Source organism: Tinamus guttatus, unplaced genomic scaffold (genome assembly GCF_059628265.1).
Source record: "Tinamus guttatus ecotype Peru unplaced genomic scaffold, ASM5962826v1 Tinamus_guttatus_pri_ptg000423l, whole genome shotgun sequence".
Classification (NCBI taxonomy): Eukaryota; Metazoa; Chordata; class Aves; order Tinamiformes; family Tinamidae; genus Tinamus; species Tinamus guttatus.
The window spans coordinates 1,983,963-2,007,026 of NW_028288957.1; the positions used below are offsets into that span (position 1 = coordinate 1,983,963).

Sequence of the window (23,064 nt, forward strand, 5' to 3'; positions counted from 1 at the left end):
AGGTGACCACAGAAATCACTGCACCAACAAGGTGACCACAGAAATCACTGCAGAGCCACCTGTCTGAACAATCCATGGGACTGTGGACCCCTCTTCCCACAAGCTCCCAGACTTAATACTGCCATCCTCATTGCACCTGCTCCAGAAGCACCATCCCATGCCCTTCTCAGCACACTGCTCCTCCCCTTCAACATGGTCACACATGAAAAAGCAACAGGAAAAGCAGTGTCTCTAATCACAAACCCTGCTGCAACATCACTGAAAAATCCACAGGATCGTCACGAATGTTGCCATTTTCAAGACGCAAAGAGATCTCACCCAGGTAGGCAGAAGCCAACCTCAAACTGCAGCATCTACACAAGGCAATAAGGTGTCAACAACTGCCAGTGCTTCTGCTGGCCTCTGTCTTCCAAATGTCAGCTCTCCTACAGCCGAACTTGGACTGTTGGTGACAAGTCCCCCAGCAATTTCACTCACCTCAATGGGCTCAGAAGGGATTTTCAGTTTGGATAATTTGGCCTTGGCATTCGCCTTCAGGTCCGAGATTTTTTCATAGGGTTCTCCATGGAATTCCTCCGCAAGAGGCTTGAGCTCCGGTGATTCAACTGGTGCCTGATCTTGGCCATCCATTGGTCTGACATAAGCAGTAGGTTTCTGCTGCATTGCACTGGTTTTTGATGGCAAAGATGGGGGAAAGGTCTGAGATGAAGGCTGAGTGGCACCAGTCAAGTTAACGGCTGAACTGTCCCGGCTTTCATTCTCCTGGGCCCCTGCCACCTGCTCCTGAGGTGATTTTGTTTGACTGTAGGACGGCCCGTGACTTTTGTTGCTCTTCTGTGACCTGGAATTGATACGCTGGCTGGAATGTAGAGGAGACAGGGGTGCGACCGGAGAAGACAAAGATGACAACAACGGAGAAAGCTCCAAAAGGGAGGCCTGCAGTTCATCGGAACGACCTTCGCCAACGACACGCCGGTCATTTCTCTTGTGGTGAGAACCGGCGTGACTTTCCTGGCCACCACGCCTGTGTTCTTGACCTTGGCTTCGACTATTGGATAAGCTGGGAGTTTTGGTGTGCAAACCTGACGCTGGCTGCGTCCTTGATTGTGTCTTTTGGTAGTGAATGAGGTTGCTTGGAGGGGGAGGAGCTACAGCGGGAGGTCCCATGGGCTGGTGGCGGGCTGTGTGCTGGAATGGAGGTGCTAACATATGGCTGGTCTTTTCATGGAAGCATGGGCGATCGGGCCTTCCTTGGGGGATCAGAGGAACAACACTTTTTGGTACCCCGATCAGATCCTGATGGGATTTGGTGCTGATGAGCTCCTTGACCTCCTCATAATTGCCCAGCATGTTCTGAATACGGCTTGACAACTCATCCTCTTTATTAGTCTGGAACAAAACAGAGAGGGGAACATTAAAAAAAAAAAAAGAAAGAAAAGAAAAGCATATGAAAGACAAGCTTAAGAGAGGCCCTGCAGGATCTCATTTTAATAAATCATGCTTCACCACAACGCAAGCTCATCTTGCTCCTGCAGGCAGCCTCCCCAAAGTGAAGGCGACCGCTCTCGTCAGGGTTAATTCTGAGCGAAGGTTGCAGTTGCACCTGCAGCCTGCCCCATCACTGGCATCACAGCACTTTGCTACGCCTGTGGCTCCAGACGGACAGGCTCACTGCTCACGAGCAGCCTCCTGCAATCTCCCACAGCACGGGAGGCTGCCTAATCAATCTGCCTGACCTGAAGTCAGCACTGTGCTTGCTCTGTCTACGGAGCTTTCAACCCACACTCTCAGGATTTCAGCTGAAGCCCATGGGACAACGCTGTATTGCTGCGCGTTCTGCTGAAGGCCATCGATGCCACAGCTCTTTCGGACAGTTTTTCCTCCTCGCCTCCCTCTGACCTCCAGCCCTCCACCATTACCTTGTAAGGTTCGGCAAAGAGGGGGGCGTTTTCTGGGAACGTGTCTCTCTCCTGCAGAGCCTCCTGATTCCGTCTCTCTCTCTCACGAATTCGGAGCAAGTTTCTATCCTCATTGTACAAGCTTTAAAAAAGAAACAATGAAAGGATGGTTATTATTTCACCCGAACACTCTAAACGAATAGCACTGTTGTGCAGAAACTGCTTTTGCAGACAAGGGTGTGTGTCCAGCAACTTAGTCATTCTGTAAACCCCGGGCTGCTTCGAGCTGACAAATGAGCCATGTCAAGTTTCTGCCAGGCTGCGAAATAATGCAACACGCAGCAAGCACCTTAACAGGCACATCCTGGCTCGCTTGTACTCCTGATGCCACCGTGAAAGGAGGGTGGAAAAGGGAAAACGATCTGCCCGTTTACTGGCAAGGCACAAGCTGGGAAGAAGTCAGCACAGTTAATAAGTATTCAGGCTGTAAAATCCAATTGACATGATAGATGTGGAAACTACTGTCCTCATCTCCATCCTAATTTTTACCCCAACACTTCACAAGGGAGCGAAAATAACAAACAGAAGGGAATAAACCCCCAACACCAACACTCCCACCCAGTGTTTTCAAGCAGCTGTCAAAGCCTGCAGTCTTGCATGTGACACTCTCCCTGCTTTAGAAACAGCCTTGAAAGCTGAAACACTGAAATGGAAATTTGGAAAGCTGTTTACTTGGGAAACCACGCAGTGGTGCATTTAGGGCAATCACATAAATGTGTTTCAAGAGAAACACCAGCTCTGGGAAACACCAGCCCGAGTCCCTCAACTCCATCAGCTGAACGTCAAGCCAGCAATAAAGCTGGGTCACACGAGCAGCAGGGAGGCTCAGTGGAAAACCAGACCCTGCGAAATAAGGGCTCCTCCATGAGATGCTACTGCAAAACGAGGGAACCCAGTGCTTGAGTCTTTTGGAAAACTTCAGAGGAGGTATGCATAGGCATTCCTCTCCTGATTCTCCTCTGCCGTGTGGGCCACCACATACCTGTGCTTGCTACGGGCTGCGTCGCACTTCGGTCAGTGTCTGCAGGGCCCCGTTTTGGAGGGGGAGAGGGAGAGGAGCCCGGTCTTTCCCACCACTTTACTTTCCAAGCTGTCACACAAACCACCATCTACCAAAACGTCTCATGCCTCCTAAAGGAGCGACAGAGGACTGACTGTCACCACAGCTAACCCAGGGACCCGCCTGCCACCGAGGGCCGCTGACCCAAGGGGAGTTTCTGAACACGCTGCTCTTGGCCAGCAAAGGCTGCAGCAGGGATGGATGCACCCGTGTCGCTAAGAGAGAAAAAACACACCCCGGGGTCAAACTATGCACATTTGGAATAGTTTCCAACTCTGCTAGTGCTGAACCGTTTCCAAACATAGCAAAAGAAGTTTCCAGCAATACAACCAAGCAAGCAAAAAACCCAGGATTGCAGATCAGCACTGTACTGGGGAGACCAGCTCGGTCGCTCGCTCACGGGTCCACGTGAGAAACGTTTCCTCTGCGCGTTTGCTCTCATCCTGCACGTAAAGAATCACGTATCTCTAAGCAGCTCACTGGGGGCTTTCCGTGGGTGTGCTGGGCAGGTTTTGCCCAGGAATTGTAGAAGACAAGAAATTATGTGGAATCAGAAGGAAAATCAAAAGAAAAAAAAGGAGAAATCTTGGATATAGCCAGGTGTGTGCCCCTTTTTAAGGAATGTGTTTCAAGTTGACAGCATTTTTTAAAAAACATTTCTGTTTGAGTTAGATGGAAAATTTTGACTGAATGAAACACCATTTTCCAAGCATTCCAGGAAGCAAAAATGATTCTGTAAATATCTCTTATATAAAGTTTTTTTTTTTTTTTTTTTTTTTTTTTAAACTCCCTCAAGGACAGGCTTGGAAAAGCCCCAAACTGTGTTTTTAACCAGTAAAATGCCAGCCTTTCACAATTTTTCCCTTCACAATTCTGTGATCCTACAGCCGAGTTTCAGGAATGCTAATCCAGCCATCAAACAGCTTGTTCTTTTAGGATGGCCAGATTTTCACGTGGATTGGCTTTTTGTGCCGCCTCCATCTCCAATCCAGTCCCCACCTGGCTATGCCAGCACTGCAGCCAGTGCAGTGGGGAGGCCAACAAGGAGCTAAACTGCTGCTTTTTGGTGGCCATCCTAGCTTTTTGATCATTTCCCAGACCTCTCTCCCCTATGGCCAGGACCTCCCACTAACAAAACACTCTTCTGCCAGGAGCTCTGATGACTGGCAGCTTCTTCCCTTTGAAGGAAGAGCCCCAGCACCAAACACGGTTTTGAGCCTAGCTACGGTGTCAGAGTCAGCCAAGACCCCCTCCTTGACGTCCCCCTCGATTCCCTCCCTACTCCTGATCACAAAACTGTCAGGTAAAACACAAGATATTTTATGCGAGAATTAACTCCCTTCTCTTGACAATTTCCGGAGACAGGATTTCAGATTGCAATCAAGTTTGAGAGCATTTATATGAACGCATATTCCCTTATTTGAGGCACATGCTGCATAGTCACTTGCGTTTCATAATAGCTAAAGGCAACGCTTCAGGAAAGCAGAAGACGCAGCATTTTGCATGTTATCCCCCCTCAATCGGGAACGAGTTTTCCAAAACAATTGCTTCACACTTTCCTTCAGCGCCGGCTCAGGATCCGTACGCACTTTTGTTTGTTTTCTCTCTAGCACTTAGGCAATTCCCCACAGCGCAGGCTAGCGCGCCGCACGCGCAGACGTCGCGCTAGCTCTGCCCAGAACACGTTTCGCTCGTGCCAAGGGCAGACGGTCAGGGCACGCTTCTGAGCAAGGCGTCTCCGAGACAAGCTGCGGTATCAAACTGAAGATCTTAAGGAAATGGAAGCTGCTTTAAACAGTCATCTGCACGATGCAAAGGAGCAAAGCAGCAGCCAATCCATCGGCTGACGCTTGTTTCATCTTCCCAGATGAGCCACCACTTGGCTGTTTCGGAGAGGGCAGAGAAAGCCACGAGGTGCAACACAAGTCTCAAAGACGCTGGTCAGGACCAGGGCATTAACCTCTCTTTCCCAAGCAGATCCATTCCTGACCACTTTAACAACCTCAGCCGCCAGTTACAGACTCCAGCATCCCTACTACAATGCAGCATGTCGCCTGGGCATCTGCATCCTTATGTATTAAGGCACATCTAACAGTACTTAAAGCTCTGAGGACTTCAAGGAGAACAGCCTGGTATCAGGTAGCTAATATAGATGGGCTTCCATAAGAAAAATGTTCAAAACAAAACAGTGAGGGTGACAGAGCACTGAACAGGCTGCCCAGAGAGGTTGTGGAGTCTCCTTCTCTGGAGACCTTCCAAACCCGCTTGGACACAGTCCTGTGCCACGTGCTCTAGGTGACCCTATGTGTGCAGGGGGTTGGACTAGATGAGCTCTAGAGGTCCCTTCCAACCTTAAGCATTCTGTGATTCCATGATAATTTGGGTAACATCCCGAGTATCATTTCCGCAAGTGAAACAGCTCTCGCAGAGAGTCCACGTTTTCATCACTGTTCTCACTTTTGACAATAAACCCATATAGAACATAACTTGGATATCAGCATGTTTTTCCAGGGTTGCTGAAGAGGAAGGGAAGGTGGCAGACACCTGTATTTTTCTGGGAAAATGTAACCTAGCCCTAACTGTCGAACATAAACCACAAGTGAAAAAACACGAGTGGTAACGTACGAGTATCTGAACAAACGACACGGGGATTGCGGTGATTTGAAGAGCCCCGAGATGACGAACCACTTGGGCTCTGGCATGAAGTCAACAAGTGGAAATTCTGATAGACACTTCTATAGAATTTTATAGGTTTATAAAATATACAATGGCAATTGTAAACCCAAAGAAAAATGCAAACCCAAGCATTTGTAGCACAATATTGCTGGGACTACAGGAGCGTGTTTTGTGCTCCTTACCATCTATTTTACCAACAACATTCAGTCTATTAGGAAAAACAACGGTTCTCTTACAGCAGGTCTTGTAAATGTCTCACAGCACCGCAGTTTTGGACGGGTGGGGGCACATAACTTGGAAACAGCTTAAAAACTAACAGCAACAATAAAAATATAAAAATGAGGGGCGCATACTGTGACCTTGCAAATTGCTTTCTCCTCAAAAACCGTGCCACATCCATCCAGATTATAGATATCCTCCCATTTCCAGGCTGGCACACAGCCAAATCCCAAGCCATCAAGCTGTTTTCTGCATGAGTTGTGACGGCATTAAAACAAACGGGGGTCCCCTAAGCCGCCGTAACTGCTTTCCCTCGCCGCGATAACATTTGGAAAAAGAGCCGTCCTGCCCCTGCGCGCCTCAAGCCCCGGCGCAAAAGACCTTGCGCGCTGCTCGCTGCAAAAGCAGCAGCTGTACTATGTCCAAAGCCCTTTTCTTTCCCTGAACCTTCCTTGACCCTGCGCTCCCTTCCCAGCAGTAAATCCTTTCTAAAGAGTGTGCGAAGAGGGGGAGAGGAGGGGAGGGGAAGGGACGCTATTTTTTTTTTCTTTTTTCTTTTTTGGCCATAATACCGATTCCTGAGGGTTTCCAGGGACGCAAACGTGCCTGCTCTGGAGCAGGCCGGCTGCCGCAAGGCTCCCCGCGCGCGCGGGCCGGGCGAGCACCGCCAAACGAGGGGTTTAAACGCATTAACACTCAAGAGCACTTAATGCTGTCATGGAAACCAGCAGCCCAGGCCCTGCCTGGCGCGCAGCTGACTCCCCATTTATCAAGCCGAGAGGTCACTCCGCTCCGGTTTACCGCCAAGGAACGTCCTCGTCCTCGCTCCTGGGAGGGTCCCGAGCCCACTGCCAGGCAATGCTACCCTGTACGCTCCTACGCGACCATCCAGGCCACGACAGCAAATTCGGAAAGGGACCGTCGCGGAGAGGAGCGCTGCCTCTCCTCCTGTCCCGGGCCTTCTAAGTATGAAGGAAATGAAAATAAAAAGATTCGCTTGGGTTTTAACCGCAAGGCGATCTCTTGCTGGCTACCTACAGAAATTATTCCAGCGGCAGAGAAGGGGGTGGAGGAAGGCTAAGAGAAACCACACAAAATGCCTTGGCTCCCTTCCGAGCGTACAGAACCTCTTCCTCCCAAACATTAGGAGGGAACATTTCCTTTTCGTACAACTGCAGGAAATCACAAATTTATTAAAGCCCTTCTGTCATTAAAACAGACTCTTTTTTATCATGAGAAGCTGCTGGTCGACGTTTCTCAAGATCAAGACGCACGTTCCTTTTTAACCTGAAGTCAAGACACATTCCCCGAAAAAAGCTGAAATAAAAAAATCACACGGGAAGCGCCGCGAGAGCCTCGTTACTCGCACGTGGCCTCAATTCCCATGTCCTGCACGTAGGGAAATTCATTATGGATATGCTCGACTCACACTGCGCTAGAAGACCTGCAGATGAAACACCGACATGAAAAATAAAAGCATCAAATGTGCCTCTTGCCAACCTCTGCTTTCTGGGATCACAAAGCAGGTTCAGGCTTGCTGAGTATTTTTAAGCTCTGGTTCACCCCATCAGATGCTATTTCTTGGAGCGGACGTGGGTTCAACAGAAACAAGTGAGGAGGGGAAAGCACATGCAGCAAGTGCGGCAGATGGTACAGTTAGGAAATTATTTTCTGCATCACCATCTAGCAGCTTTGGTACGTGCTTTCCAAAAATATGTATTTTCCCATCGGAAACATTAAGAGTTGGGCTCATTTTGCAAGCTCATTTGCTTTTGGCCCAGCAGTGCCTGGGTGAAGCTGCAGATGGCTTAGCTGGACACCGCAGCCCATGGGCTACCCCAGTGTCAGTGCGGGCTGCAGCAAACCTCCTGGCAAGTATTTCTGCAGGAAAACTCTGCTCAGGGGATGCCTAAAACTTCTTCAATTTGCACTTCACCTAACGAAATCATACGAGTAAGAGATGCCAAACGCATCCCTTCCTATGATTCAAATACATTCAAATACAAAAGTCCTTTGAGGTACAGCAAAACGTTGTTTTTTGACAGAAAAACTCACTTCTACTTGGGTAACATTTAAGCACCCTCATGTTGCTTCTTCCATGGTCATCTTGGCGTTCAACCTGCTACTTATTCGCTCTTATCTCTGTTGCCAAGTTTAAAAATATATTCATTACTCAGCCACCATAAGATTTTAGTTTCCTTTCGGCATCAACAGGACTTGATTCATCAAGCAGTTCCCAGGAAAAGGCCTTCATGCTTCCTAAGAAGTGCTAAGTCCCTCCAACTTCCGCGACCTGGACAGGAATTGGAAACATGGAGATGTTCTTCAAACATGAGAAGTACTTTGCAGAACTGAAACCTTCCTGGCTAGATTCTTCAAAAACTGCCCAGTGTCCAGAGCCATTTGTTGGTCATCAGCCACCGAAGGCTCAAAAGAGGAGAGGGATGATCTGCAAAAACATTATTTGAAAACAGCAGTAATTTTCTCCCTGTGCCTATTCCAAAGGGAAAAAAAAAAAAAAAAGAAGTACAAATGAATCAATGCTTTCTTCCCCTTAAATCGCTGGAATGCTTAAAACACTTAAAACTTGTCAGTGAGAAGACAGTCCAAGCAGAATGCAGGAATTCATGCATACAGCTGCAATTCAAGAAGTTTAGAAACATGTGAGAATATTCCAATTCATACAAACTCCAGCTAATTACTCATCCTCAATAGCGGCACTTAATTATGTCCCTGCAGTTGAAGCATCTCAGCTACCCCAAATCAGCAGTTTCTCCATTCAGGGTGCTAAAGAAACTGAGTCTCCAAAGAAACCTCGGCTTTGCCCCTCTCCCCAGGTATGCTAATGGTAATAAAAGGCTGTCAGGAAAGGTGTTAATTGTAAGTTACACAAGGAACACCAGAGCTGTCAGTCTCTATCTAAATGCAAATGGGCTCCGAAGGGCTTTGGAGAGGGTGTAGATGTGTGAAGTGTAATTACAAGGAGCACAGCCAGGGTCTTGGCACAGTGGTGAATTTAAGGCTTTGTTTCGCTGGAGGTAGCAGGCAGAGGAGGACATGGGAAACACGGGAATCACGGGGTACAGGCACGTTCATGGCTAGAGTGGCCAAGAGAAGCCCATGCCTCTCAGCACTGCATCAGGAGGGATCAAGTCCATCGCACGCGTGGACAAATCACTCAAGTTATTTTGCACTGAGGCAACGGTGAGGAACGAGCTCTCCTAAACTTCACTCTCAGCACCAAAAGCGGAGGCTGGTATTTGGAGAAATGCCCACCATGATGTCTCCAGGAGCGCGCTGCATCCGGGCTTTGTCCGCAAACCGGCCTGCTCGGGGAGACGGGATTCCCTGCGGAGCGGATCCTGCTCTAACAGGGAGGGGACTTGGAGTCGGCCCTCACCCGGAGACCTGTCTGCAGAAAGGCCCCAAGAAGAAAAGATCACAGAGTCAGAAGAGACATTCACCCTTCAAAGGCAGGAACGCCATGCCCTCCCAGATCAAAGAGCGGCCCGATGTAAACACAAAGCCTTGGCCTAATCAGCAAGCACGGAGGGTGGAGCCTTTCCACGCCAGCGTAAACTCTGGGTACGCTTCCAAGCCGGGCGCTCAGCAAAAACATCCACCGCCAAAGCACAGGAAACACAGATTTCAGGAGACAACATCTCTTTTCCTCTTGCTTCTCCCCGAGAAGTCCTTTAGCTAATTCTTTTTTTACTCCAGCCACTTTCATTCATGGCTTCGCTTTCTTCCCAACCTCGCCGCAGTGTCATCCTGCATTAGTGGACGTTATCTCCCTGCCAGCTCGCCCATGCTGCAGCAAACTCTTCCACGTGAGCCTAGCTCCAAGGAGAACGGCCACGCTGCAAAACGCTTACCGTGGCACTGAATGAAGGGCAGCAGAGAGCACGGCTGGCACCAGGCTCCTGAAAGCCTCGCATCACGAGCTGCGACGCACCCTCGCGTCAAAGCTGAGCCCTGGACCAAACGCCACACCTGAAGGAAGAGGTTACAAAGCCCCTGCTGACTGGCACACGCTTCTGTGCGGAAAGCGATGAAAAAAGATCAAAGAAGAAGCAAGCAGACACGAGAGAAGAAAAAGTAATACCAGAAACTTTTCCAGCGTTTCTCATTTCAGACTTTTGCAACCAAGGGTTGCAAATTCCAGCAACAAGAACAAAAAGCATCAAAATACACCAAAGAAACGATCCCTTATGATCTCCTCTCATTTTTATTTTCCCCAGATAAGGAGGAGGAAGAAAGAGAGAGCTGAAAAACGCACGTTGACGCGAGCCTCCGTCACCTTCCTGGGCGCATCTCGCTCCTCCCAGTCTAACCATTACAGCGCAGCAGACGCAACGTCAGGTTTCAAAGGAAATGACCAAGGATCAAATCTGACTAGAGAAAGTTTGTGTGTCTGCATGTGCGTGTGTGTATTTAAGTAACCACAGATGTCCTGTAGTAACCTGGGGTTGCAAAAGGGCTGTTATCGTAGCACACAGCCTGCTGCAAAAGTAATCAGTCCTCGGCCAGCGAGCTACCCATTGCCCATTTGGGTTAAATATTGACTGCTCTTGAGATACGTTTCACTGGTGCAAAGAGCCACCTTCTCCTCTCCCTGCTTTATGCACAAAGGCAACCCCAAGACAAGACCGAGCTCAGCATTTGCCCACTCCCAAGCGACCCTTTCCCATTTTTATGGGTTTAAAAGTCCAAGGTCTCGACACGGCCTCCCCCTGGCAAAAAGCAGCCTTGTGCTCTTCCCTCTTTGCCACAGGGCAGAGCTCTGTGCCCTGGCAGCAACAATGATCGCTGCGACGTGGTAGCTGTTCCTAGGACCCCAAAACCCCATCTCTGCAGCACAGGGAGCTTGCTGCAAGGTGGCTCATTCTTTAGGAAAGCAGAGTTAGAGGACTTGGCAACGGCAGTGAATTAAGAACGTATAAAAGAAGCCAGGCAAGGGCAGCGGTGTTTGAACGGCACAGGGGCACTGTGGCCCAACACACCGGTATCTAAACCGTGCGAGGACGCAGAAAAGGACAAGCACAAAGCATGACAGCCAGTATGGAGCCAAGCAGGGACCTGCTTCACTTCTCCACGAGGGCTGTGGCACGAGTGCCACCACTTGGGAACTCCCTCAGGGGCAGCACCGCTCACTTGGCAACTTCTGTTCTCTCTTGATCTCTCCTAATGAAAACGACTGTCCGCTTGTGGCGGTTGCTCAAGCCCACGTGTGCGCTCAGCATCAATGCAACTCGAGTGCTTGCTTACAAAACCCAGCTCGTGAAGATGAGGAGACTGAAGCAAGGAAAGGTGGAAGGAGGCCAAGACACAAGGCACATTAAGCACTGGTAGATCCTCGGGCACTCCGGGGCTGTGCCATGCGCTCCTGGGTTGCTCGAGAGCATGACGCGGGGACAGCAGCCTGGCTGTCACACACCAGATTTTCCTTCACACACACATTTTGAACTCCCTCAAAAGGAAAAGAAACCACAATTTCTTATTGCTATCTATCTTCAAATGAACCGTTCAAAACACTTCATTCTTTGCCCAGCACAGAAGTGCTCAATAAAACAGAGCCCAGCGGTCTCCCCCCACAACCCACTTACTGTTTCTCCAGGGTACCCACAAGTCAGGCCTTTCAAAGAACTACCCCAGTAAGGAAGGATTTAAGGAAAGAGTAGATAATGGCAAAATAAGAAAATCATATGCAAAGACATTGATCACTACATTTCAGAAAATAAAACCATGTTCAATTATCCTTCTGAAACAATTCTGCAAAGTAAATCAAAGATTCATATCTTGCTATCTATTCTTCCCCGGCTTTTTCAGCATACCTAAATGTTTACCACAGATGCAAGAAGCCCAGCACTATAAATTTGCTGCTTTAAGACCTCATTAAAATTACTCAAGCAGATGTGCTTTTTATTCACCAATTTCATAAAACGGCCTCCCAAAATAGCGTTAAAGACAGAATTCATTCTATCGTCCTCCACTGCACTCCAGAATTCTAGCCAGATATACGGATAGTAAAAAAGATACTGAAACATTAACTGCGCAGCTGTTTTATGTGCCTGCATTTTCGAATCTCATACTCCACACTGTAGAGTTAACACTGTATTTCCAGCTCAGTAAATACAACTGCTTCTGTAGGAAGTGACAAGCTGAATAACCTGGAATACGCTTATATATCACATCCCGCAGCACCCTTCCCCAGACTATCAGGCTCATGAGCCCTTACATAAGATTTCTTGGGGAAACAGATTCTTGTTGTAAAATCACATTCCTACCGCGCTATGATTTTGAGCAGGAACATGTCAATTCTGTAACTAATCTGAGCTTAAGAAAAAAAAAAAAAGGATATTAAAGGCCTAAATTACATACTTCAAGAGAACTCAACTGCCAAAATAAACAAATAAATAAAATCATGCCACAAGTGAAAAAGGCCTCCTGTTCTTCAAGATTCCCACTTATATAACAGCATGTACCAAGTAACAGGTTGGGCAAGTCTTATCTGCATAGCAAGGACTAAGTAGGAACGTCAAGAGATTAGCGATGTTTGCAGAAGCCTGTTTGTACACCGAAAAGCCTCTTTAAAAAGCTTTTCTGCTCTCTCTGCCAGGTTATAATGACTCCAGGAGTATTTCCTAATCTTTCCATCTACGCACAGAAGTGTCTGCTAAGGTTTTTCTTTTTTAAGATTCGTAACTTTTGCTGGGTTTCATCAAGAGGAGCACACACGCCGTATCCAGGTCCCCCTCTCCGCGCCAGAGTTTCTGGCTGCGTTTGAGTCACTAGTGTGATGTCTATACAGCCAAGCCTCTCATTGCCATTCCAGAGGCCTTGGCGAGCGCTCAAGCTCGGTGGCGGCAGCAGGGATCCGTGACAGGGTGCAGGTACTGACGCGTGCCTAGCGCTCCCTGCGCAGCCCAGGCCCCTCCAAACCGCTCGGAACCAGCTCATTTATCGTCTCTGCTTAAATCAATTAATGAACTTGCAGTATGCAAGTTATTCATGATGATAAAAAGGTATCCCCTTTATGAGAATTAAACCAAAAAAAAACAAAAAAAACAACAACAAAAAAAAAAAAACCAAAAAAACAAAGACAGCTATTGAAATCTTGAAATCTTATTCCTACAGTTCTTAATATCTCTGTTCATCAATTTCCTAGTTCTCTTAAGCAGCCTTGGGGTGGGGGGAAGGATGGGGATGGACAGACCCCCAGCTCTCAGTTTAATCGAGGTTCAAGCCGGAGCAATCCGCAGTCACGGGGATTACCTCGAGGCCCGGGCAGGAGGCCTGTGCTGTCCCCTGAGGCCCGGCGCCGTGTTTGGTGCCGAGCCTCTCCGAGGGCCCGCTTCGAAGCGGGCGCTCTGGGCGCCGCGCTGGGCCGCGCTTCCTCCGCACGGCTTCATCTCCCGCCGGGCTCTCGCCCTCACCGAGAATCATTAACGAAACGTCCACAAAGCACGACCAACGGGAACACCCAAAACAATCCACCCAGTCACGTCCAGGGAAGCCAGCTGCAGGAAGCTGGGCATCTCAATACAAACTTACCCAACTTACTACTTTCTAGAATTGACTCATTTTTTTTTTCTATTCCCTTTTTTAAGTGTAGAAGTAAAACTTCCCAAACACTATTTTTTCCTCCACATTTTCAACGTTACCCAGCTATTTAAGAGTCCTACATAGTAAACATGCAGCCACCTGGAAAAGAGCAGCAGCTTTACACCATAAACTTGTTTGACACAGATCTTTCTGCAGTCCAGGAGGGGAAGGGCACAGTCTCCATTCCTACCTTTTCATATTCTACCCCAAACTCAGCTTTTATCCAACCCCACCTCAGGAAAACAACAAGCATCCTCTGCAGCGGGGATACCACATCTCAGTCTCATTTTTTCCCCCCTTAAGGCAGCGCTACTTTGATACGCGCCACTCGCAACATTTCACAGAGAAGTCCTTCTCCAACCTAAAGCTGGGATTCAGGGACACATTTTGAGCACCCTGGTGCAAAAGCAATGCTCGGGGTTAAAAATCCAACTGAGGAAGTGCTTTTGAGCCCAAGCTGGAGTACAGCTCTTGGGCAGCATTGCTTTCCGAGGTGGATTTGCAAGCTTAACACATTAAGAATAGATACCGCTCCAAATTTCCTCTTTCCCTTCTCAGGAAGCTCTTTGCCTTCTACCCTACGCCCGTTGTAAGCCGCCTAAAACATATGAGGTGGACACACGACCTGGAATCCAGTGTACAGTGCTGACGGTTTGAATGCGGCCTCCAAGGAGACAGAAAGAGGGAAAAAAAACGAAAAACGAAGCCTGACCACCACGAAACGCAGCGCGGCGGCTGCAACGCCGTCTGCCTCTGGTGCCTGCTGCGCAGCGCGTCGCACCAGCTCCTGCAAGCGGCTTCGCCCCTCCTCCAGTTTCCTCCTTTCCCTCCAGGCTTCAGCGGGCGCCTCGCGGATCCGCGACGTGAATCACCCGCCGGCCGCCTCTCGCTCGCGCTCCGTCCTGTCTGCACGTAGGCAAAGCGACAGAGAAGGGGAAGGAGGGGAAGAGCAGTTCAAAGACTGTCTGAGGAGGCGACGTGACTGAGCTAGCTGCTTTTTAAAGGAAACGTATTAACCCGAGTGACTGCTGGCTGCTTCCTCAGCCCTCACACCCTGGTTTCTAGGTATGTGTTTCAAGGACTTCTCTAGAGAGGGGAAAAAAAGAACCATTCAACAATTCATCGACAAACCAGAATCACTATTTGCCTGGCAAATTACTATCCTCAATGGTCTTTCAAGCTTTTACACTGAAATAAGCACAGTTTCTATCAATACAATCTGCAAACTTCCTTCCTGAGGCCAAGAGAGAAGACAGCGGACCACCTTCAATGAAGACATCTTCGAAAATTAAACCCTTAATTGATATTTACTCAAGGCAAAAAGAAACAGGGAAGTAAGGAATTCATTTTCCTGGTACTTTACCTCTCCACTATTTGCTCACAACTTACCCATTTTTTAAATGAACAGCTAGAAACCAACAGGCCCAAAAGGAAGGCGATGGAAATACGAAAGCATGACCAATAAGGAAACCCACTCAAAGACTGACCAAGGGGGCCAGGATAAAGAAAGAAAAGTCTTTTCTTCACACTACCTTCTGTTACAAGCAATTTTCTACCTGTTTTTTTCAAGAGCATTTTATTTTAAAGACATTTTTGAGGTTCTGTTTTACTGTAGCTAAAAAGGACCCCACTACCCCTCGCTTTTTCTTCTTAGCAGCACAAATGGTGATTGCCAAGTTGTAAAGCTACAAGAAAAAGATGAGTGCTGAGAAGCAACGGTCCAAAGGCAAGATTCTGCACTGAGACAGCACAGTCCTAAAGCCAGCATAGGTTCAAAGCCAATTCTAGGATTAAGGACTAAAATAACTGAATTGACTACAGAATGATGTAAGCTTCATCCCAGCAAAGAGCTGAACACAAACTATTCATTAGATTTAAAAATTAATCCAGATCATGTCTGGCTTTACAAGCATTACAGCATTAAATATACAAAATAGACTTTTTTTTTTTTAATAGCATGTGAATATTGGAATTTAATTGGTTACTAAGTGGTCATGGTAAGTTTTCCTGCAAATTATTTGAATGGTGAAACATCAACACACACCCCATTACAGCTGCCAAAACAGAGCCTGAGAAGCTTTGGGTTACAATTATCAGATTATTGCAATTACAAGCTGTTTTCATAATGATTTAAAACTTACAGAAAGAAAGTTTTGGCTACAAAATATAGTGCTAGGCTAGATCAGTCATCCACATCCTGTGAAAAGGGAATAGCAACAGGGTTCCCTGGATTCAGAGAAATGTACCTACTCCATGTCAGCCTGTCCAGCTTGCTAAATGACTTGGTAAAAAAAAACCCCACACTTTTCAAATAAGGACCAAACAAGCATGAGTTTAGGTAGCATGAAAACAAGGATGGAGAAAAGCCAAGACCACTGTGAGGGAAATCTCAAACTCCATGGTGCTGGGTCACTCACCTTTCCCCACTCTGATGCTTTTCCCTTCCTTCCAGGGCCTGTCAGACAAGCCGAAGCCCACACTGCTGAACGAATCCTAGAATTAGATGATGTAAACTGATCCTGTAATGTTTACATCTCCAAAAAATCAACAACTGCAGATGCTCTTAGTAAGGCTACGCTATAAGGCCGGCTTGGCAACACGCTCGGTAGGTGCAAAGCTCCCTGTCCGGGGCTGTCTTGTCTCTGGCTCATTTGATCCAGGGGCTGAGCTCATCCCACCTCCCCACAGCGAGTTTGGAGTGGATTGAGAAAGAGAAAACGGAAAAAAAAAAAAGAAACTGTCAACATTTGCTTCCCCTTTCCCAATTAAAATACTTCACCCTGAAGAGCCTAGACTGCCTCGTACGCACAATTTCCTGCATGTGCATAGAAAGTTTTTGCCAAAAATCCATGTTTTTTCTTGCACAAATAGCTGCAATCTGCCAATGAAATGCATGTGAAGCTAAGTATTCACAGGTACCCGTTTTGGCCTGGAAGGAGTTTACGTAAACTTGCAACCTTTCCCTTAGCCTTTGTTCCTAAGGGTTTCCCTGAATGCCATAAAACTGCTCCATTCAAATGTCCGATCCTACCAGGAAAGCTCCAAAGCAAAGCTGCTCTTCCTTCAAATAAGCCAAATGTTGAATATTTTTAAAAGCTTTTTTTCACAGCTAATACATGGAAAAAACATCCCAACAGCTTTTACAGCTAGCTGGCATATCTTTTTACAGCATGAATAGAGTTTTTCCTATTTTCTTGCTTTCAGCTTGCTTGCTTACTATTTTTCGATTGCATTATGCCATCTCACATACGGATTCTTCATTCTCCCAGCAGGAAAGACTTTCAGCCAGCTGCTTCGTCTGTCACATTGTGTTTAGCCCGACAGCACTAAAAACTCCCTATAGCTGGAAGAGCAATGGCCATAGAGTGATTCCTTCGAGCAGCTCGCTCCACGAAAAAGACTGGGAGAAATGGTGCCATTTTTGATCCAAACAAGTAGGGAACTGTAAATGAAAGCTTTGGGGCACTTGGTTCACTAACTGACCACATGTATGGAACATTGCGTCTTCAATCAGAACTCTTGAAAACCAAAATATTTCATATTTAAAAACTGTAGAGAGATGCATAATTTTTAAACATATGGAAAATCATGAGCTTTCAAAAAGGAATATTATAAAACACACACATATACACAAAGCATATAAACCTCACTGCTTCTGAATTGACGTGCTTAAACATTTAAACCTTAAAAGCTTCTTTATTATTATTATTATTATTAACAGAAACCTCCAGGTACCAGCAATGCTCTCAGCACCTGCTGTTGCACGAGGGGATGAGGAGACACGATCCCAGGCTGACATCCTGCTCTCAGCAGCAGCTCTACTGTGGCCTTCCTGGCCCCTGGAAAACAACTTTGTACTGGAACAGCCTGTTCCACCAAGGGCAGTGGGGACAGGGGAAAGAAAATAAAATAAATAATAATAGTAATAAAAAAAAAGCAATGTTTTACCAGAGTGCTTCCAAACTGCTGGTATATTGCCAGTGTTCAAATTTGGGTGATTTTTTTCCAAAACAGCCTAAAAGCGAGAGGATCCTAGAGAAATAGCTGCAGAGCAGCGATGAGAGAGTTACCAAGCTGGACTCACAAAGATAAATTACCTCTGTAATGCCTTTTTCCCCCCCTTGCCCTGTTGCCACCGAGGTTGAACATTAACAACTTGCCCATCAAGCTTTCTCTAGAAGCTGCCGCAGGGACCTGTATTTTCTCTTCACCCGGGCGGTCGCGCCACAGAGCCCCACGTTGCCCGTACAACAAACGCTCAGCACGGCTGAGGAGGACGGCTTCAAACCACCCCTAAAGCTAAACTAATCCAGAACGCAAACACGTCTGAGCGGAGCATATGGCACCTGTGATAAAGTCAGCGGACGCGGACCCTGCTTAGACGTGTCAGCTTGAGGAAGCCAGAGAAACAGGCAGGATATAGTGGGCACGAACAGGGGCAGAGCAGCTCTACGACCGCGTGCCCACTGACAGATTTCTCCCTGCCAACACATTTCTCTGCCCCAAAGTGGCTGCAGGCAGACAGCTTTGGGAAACCAGGTTCCACGAGCGCGTTGCGCTGCGGCACCGTCACTATCTCGAGCTGCCGGAGAGCGCCACATTGCAGAGCGGTATCTGTCCGTATCCAACTGGTTGCTTTTTTCCCCCTGCTGCTATCACAGGGGAAAAACCTGCATGTGGCATCCGAGCCTGACCAAGATGGGGTATTTTGCCTTTTTTCTCTCCATAAGTCAGGCCCCGACATGCCTACCTGTCTGCATTGGAGCTGCAGCCTTAGGAAGATACCCAGTGCTTTAGAGCTGAGTCTTCCTCACTTTGCTGGAAGCTGCTAAGGAGAGGGGGGTCCTCGCCACACTCCTACGTACTTCATCACAACTCCTTGCATGCTCTGTTTTAAAGGTGTTAAAAGACCTCATGCTGTCATTCACTGGGACTATGGGCAAAAGGGGGAATAAAAATACAAAAAAGAAACCGAGGGAAATTTATGCAGCTCATTAAAAGCTTGTTTCCTGCTCATCAAATGCAAGATGCAGTACATGTTTTTCTCCTAAAAAGCAGCGGGGGGATGCTTCTCCATACCACATGGATTCAGGAAAATGGAGTGATTTAGGAAATGCTCCCTTCTGCGCCAAGTCGGTATCTCACAACAGTTGGATGCTAGAGGCATCGAGGTGCTTGGCTCTTAGCACAGCTTGGAAGTGTGAAACACCTCCACCACCTTCATCCCCATCCCCAGTTTCCTGGTCCCCAAAACAAAGCCAAAAACCCCTTGAAAATCCCCCATAACCTGTGGATATCCCTTTGGAAGGCAGTGTCCACAACACTTGCATTTGCCTGTGCCAATAGGTAAGTTTTGAGACGAGTTTCTTCACTGGTATGCTCATGACCTGGCCATGGAAGCCGTGACAGAGCCTGGACCCAAACCACACCAGCACTCGCTCCAGGTGCCTTTCCCTCCAGGAACGGCCCCGCTGGCACGCTCTGCAGGAGCCCCTTGTGCTGGATTCACCTTGCTGTGGACAGAAACGCCACCACGGCCACATTGTATTTGTGCGCAGCGTCACCCTCCCTTCATAGCGGATGCTACCCCATTTCCAGACGGTTCTGCCCATGGCTGGTTTCACTTGCCCTCAGGAGGGATTGCCGGCCCCGTGGCCACCCTCGGCATTGCCAGCAGGGCTGCCCGGGTGACGACTCGGGTTTCACGTCGCTCCGAGTGCACTAAGGTATCAGCTGCTGGCCAAGATTAGCAAACTGTTTTCCATCACCATGCCTGCAATCGTGCTAATGAGGACCCATCTGAAAGGGAGGCTTACAACAAGTGGGACTCCTTAGCATCCACATTCAAATGCTACATTATCTATTAGTCAAGAAGAAAAAGAAGGAAGGAAAAATAAAGCATATCCAGATCAGCAGATTTAGCTCCAGCAGCCCGAAGCAAGCAGCCTGCGCCTTCAGAAAGGAGCTTTGCATTTAAAAATCCTCTGCTTGCGATGAAGGGCACTTCTCAGCAACACCACGAGCCAGAAGCTCCACCAGGAAGCAGAAAAGCAACAGGCCAGAGGCCGTTGCAATTGCTGGACACTCGCTGCCAGTGAGAGGCTCCCCAACTCTGCATGCCTAAAGCCCTCAAAGCGCTGAGCTTTCTGGCACACACAGCCCGTCTGCTGCAGGAGATCTATTTCTGCTGCTCACGTTCACTCCTGCTCCCCTTTCAACGAGCACTAATCAGACTTTGAACACTCATCTTCAAGCCCTGGAGGCTGCCGTCACATCAACCACACTGAAACGCTCTGACGCAGTTTTAGAGCCAAGAGCCCTGCTGCATCCTAACTGACGAAGGCAAACGCCAGGGCACGTAACAGAGGGGAGGGAGGGCGCAGAAAGGGAAGGCAGATATATATGGCTATATTTATCTCAAACAGTAGGTCGGAGCAGGGCCCTTCTACCTATCCCACGGTATTCAGCCCGGAACTCAGTCCATTTTTCTAGGTTTCAGCGTATTTCACTCATCCCTCGGCACCAGCCGTTTCTTGTCTGCGGACGCGCTGTTACCTGTGTGGGATCCCTTTGCTCCCACACACCCTCCTGCCTCCCAAGTTAATGGCCAGGCGGCCTCCGAGGCCCCATGCGTCCCTCCGCGCTGATCACGCAGGCCAGGACGTCACGGGAATAAATGACTGTACAAAATAAAAATACAAGATGCTGATAAACTAAATCCCCACCTCTTTGTTAAGCACTCGTGGCTCCTCTCTCCCCGCCTGCAGCAAGGCAGCTTTAACTGGCGAACAGTTTGGCTGTGAACAGAGCCATCCATCTCCCAGCTCTGTCTCCCCAAAGCTCCATCATATTCGAGTTTGCCACCTCAAGCCATTTCTTGGCTTTCTAAGCTGCAGAGAAGCATCACCGCAAAAATATTTGGCTAGTGCCGAACTCCCCTTTCAGATTCGCCACCATTTTTGCTCCCTGCAGGAGAGCGGAGCAGCCAGCTCATTTGCCATGGGACTCAACAGCAGAAAGTTTCTCTCTCCGGCATTTCAGAGATGCCCATTAAAGCAGGGTAAGAACTAAAAGGCGTTTAACAGGCCCCGTGACAAACAAGGCTTAGTGACGCCCCATCATTTCAGCAAAGCGGCCTCCCCCCACCCCATGCCGAGTGTGAAATTCACTTCACACAGGATGTTTTCCCCCCCTCCAAAACCTCGGTGAGCAGGTCTAGGCTTCTAGTCGTTAAAAAAAAAAAAAAAACCCACCAGGTGAAAAGCATTTCATTGAGGTGGGGATATTCACTCGAGTTTGGCTCTGTGCTCAATGGCTCTTCTCCACACTCTTCCCTACAAGCGCCGCGGTCCATCCCTCACCTTCATCGATCCCCACACAAGCCAATGCAACCTGCTTCCATTTCACGCAGCGGCTTAGGCAAAAATACCGAGTGTTTGCCTCTTCAAATAAGGGCCTAAGCCTAAGGCGTAAAACCTGCTGTAGGTTAGGAGGAAAAAAAAAATAAAAAAGGAAAAACAAAACAAACACGGCCCCAAGGGAGAAGAAGCAGTTTCAGAGAGCTACAAACTTGGTGGTGGTGGAGAGATTTGACAGGGGAGTAATTCAGACTTTGCTCTTCTCGCTAAAAAGAAGGAAGTCAATGCAGGAAAGAGCCAGTGGACAAAACGGACAGACAAAACTACCCACGATGTGTATATTCAGAGAGCCCCCCCCCCACATACACAGCATAGCAAGGCGTTCAAAAAAAAAAAAACAGCGACAACAAACCGTGCCAGGAAAGGGCAGGAGGCCCCGCCACGGGGAGAGGCGACCCCCGGAGGTGCCGGGGGGCTGCCGGCCGCGTACCTGGGGCGCGCGGCCATCGCGAGCTTCATGCGGCCGCCCGCGCCTCCATGAGCTCCGCGCCGCGCTCTAGCCCGCGGCCGGGGCCCGCCGCGCTCCCATGGGCTGCGCCCGCCGCCGCCGCGCCGGCCCGGGGCGGGGGAAGCGGCTCTAAGGCCGCCCAGCTCCCGCCGGCCGCGCGCCCAGTCCGCGCCCGCCAGCCGGGGGTTGGATCGCGCTCCTTTGGAGAGACATCCGGGCACCGGGGCCCTCCTACGGGCCGGAGCATCCCAAGCGGCGGGCGGGGAGGAGGCGGCAGCTCCCGCGCCCGCCGCCTGCGCGGGGCAAGGCCCGACCTCCCGCCACGGACACGGCCGCCCGCGCCAGCCCACGGCCCCTCGGCCCCGCACGGAGCCTTGCGAAAGGCCGAGCTGAGACGCGGCGCGCAGGATACGGCGCGAAAGAAGGAGCGAAGTTGAAATCTGCGCCTCCGACGCAAAGTTTCATCCGCAGGGGGCTTGCTTCCGAGATGTGCGTAACGGTTGCGGCACCCTCTGCATAAGGTTTGATGGGGAAGATGCTCCGCCACGCTCGGGCCTTGAGGCCCACAAGCTACTCTGGTATTCAGCAAAGAAACGAAAGCCCTCCGCTCTGCTAAGCCAAACGAGGTGTCTGTCACGTCCTGTGCTCCAATGCAGAGCAGCAACATGGTGAGCTGCACTTCTGCGCAGCCCGCAGTTGCCCAGTTGTGCAAAGATCTTGGGCCTCGGCCCCTCTCTGAGACCCCACTCACAGGTGCTTTTCGTGGCTCCTTTTACACACGGGCTGTTTTCTGCGTGTTCCAAGAAGTTTTGCACTTGACACAAGGCTGCGACGCGTTTGGACAAGAGCAAGACATTCCCACCCTATGAATGGGGTGGGAATGAATTCCCACCCTATGAATGGGTGAGCGTGAGCGGCAAAGAGAGGGGGACTGCTGCACAACCACCCTAGGGAAATCCTGTGACGGAGGCAACTGAATCACTTAGGAGACTTGCCCTTCGACCTGCTCGCAGCCTTTGACCAGAAGCTGGACCATCTACTTGAATAAAAACAAATCGAGACCAAAGCCTGCAACCCAATCGACCTCCCCAGGTGTGTGATGCAAGTGAGGCAACGTTGCTTTTTAGTAAGTTGGTGAAGGCAAAACGTTAGGTAACATCACCCATTCCCTTCCTGCAAGATCACTTTGGTATTTCCTGAAGACCGGCCCAGACGCTTTGGGATACAAGCGAACCTTAGAGCACGTCAAGGGACATCTTCAACCATCCGCCTGCACACACCGCTTCAAGGCCACTAAGCAGTAAGAAAAGCGTCTACTTCTTTTTCTGGATGCAAGAAAGGGAGAACACAGTAAAACCAAGGAAGAAGCCCCTAACATACCTTGGCAAGACTCACAGGTTGTGTGGAGGAGCAGGCTCTCCAGGTCATATGAGCACTTGCGCTGCTAGGAAGAACTTGGGAAGCGGGAGCAAAGGTAGGGCCAGTTCCCCAGAAACCATCCACTTCCAAATGCCCGCCCTTCCGCAACTGTACAACGCAATCATTTTGATCTTGAAGTGCATTCCCCCCTCTTAAAACATCAATTTATCCTGTTGTTAAACTAACTGCTGTTATTTATTAGAGTACAATAGATAGTGTTCCTGTCCAGTGGCGAAAAAAAAAGGGGCAAGGAAAAAAGGG

The 23,064-nt window shown here is 49.0% G+C and overlaps 1 protein-coding gene across 2 annotated transcripts in view; it reads right to left on the reverse strand.

Moving 5' to 3' along the window:
• The window catches only part of AFF1 (ALF transcription elongation factor 1), a 69,094-nt gene that overhangs the window by 40,705 nt on the left and 5,325 nt on the right, over window positions 1–23,064 (reverse strand). The window contains exons 1-3 of one of the 2 annotated variants that reach the window (XM_088531626.1): window positions 21,367–21,425; window positions 1,920–2,040; window positions 478–1,389 (exon numbers count right to left, since the gene is read on the reverse strand). In XM_088531626.1, the coding sequence (XP_088387752.1) occupies window positions 478–1,389; window positions 1,920–2,040; window positions 21,367–21,395 (1,062 nt within the window). In that variant the 5' untranslated portion in view covers window positions 21,396–21,425. Of the gene's footprint in view, window positions 1–477; window positions 1,390–1,919; window positions 2,041–21,366; window positions 21,426–23,064 lie in introns of those variants that run through there. The other variant, XM_088531625.1, reaches the window with a different exon arrangement.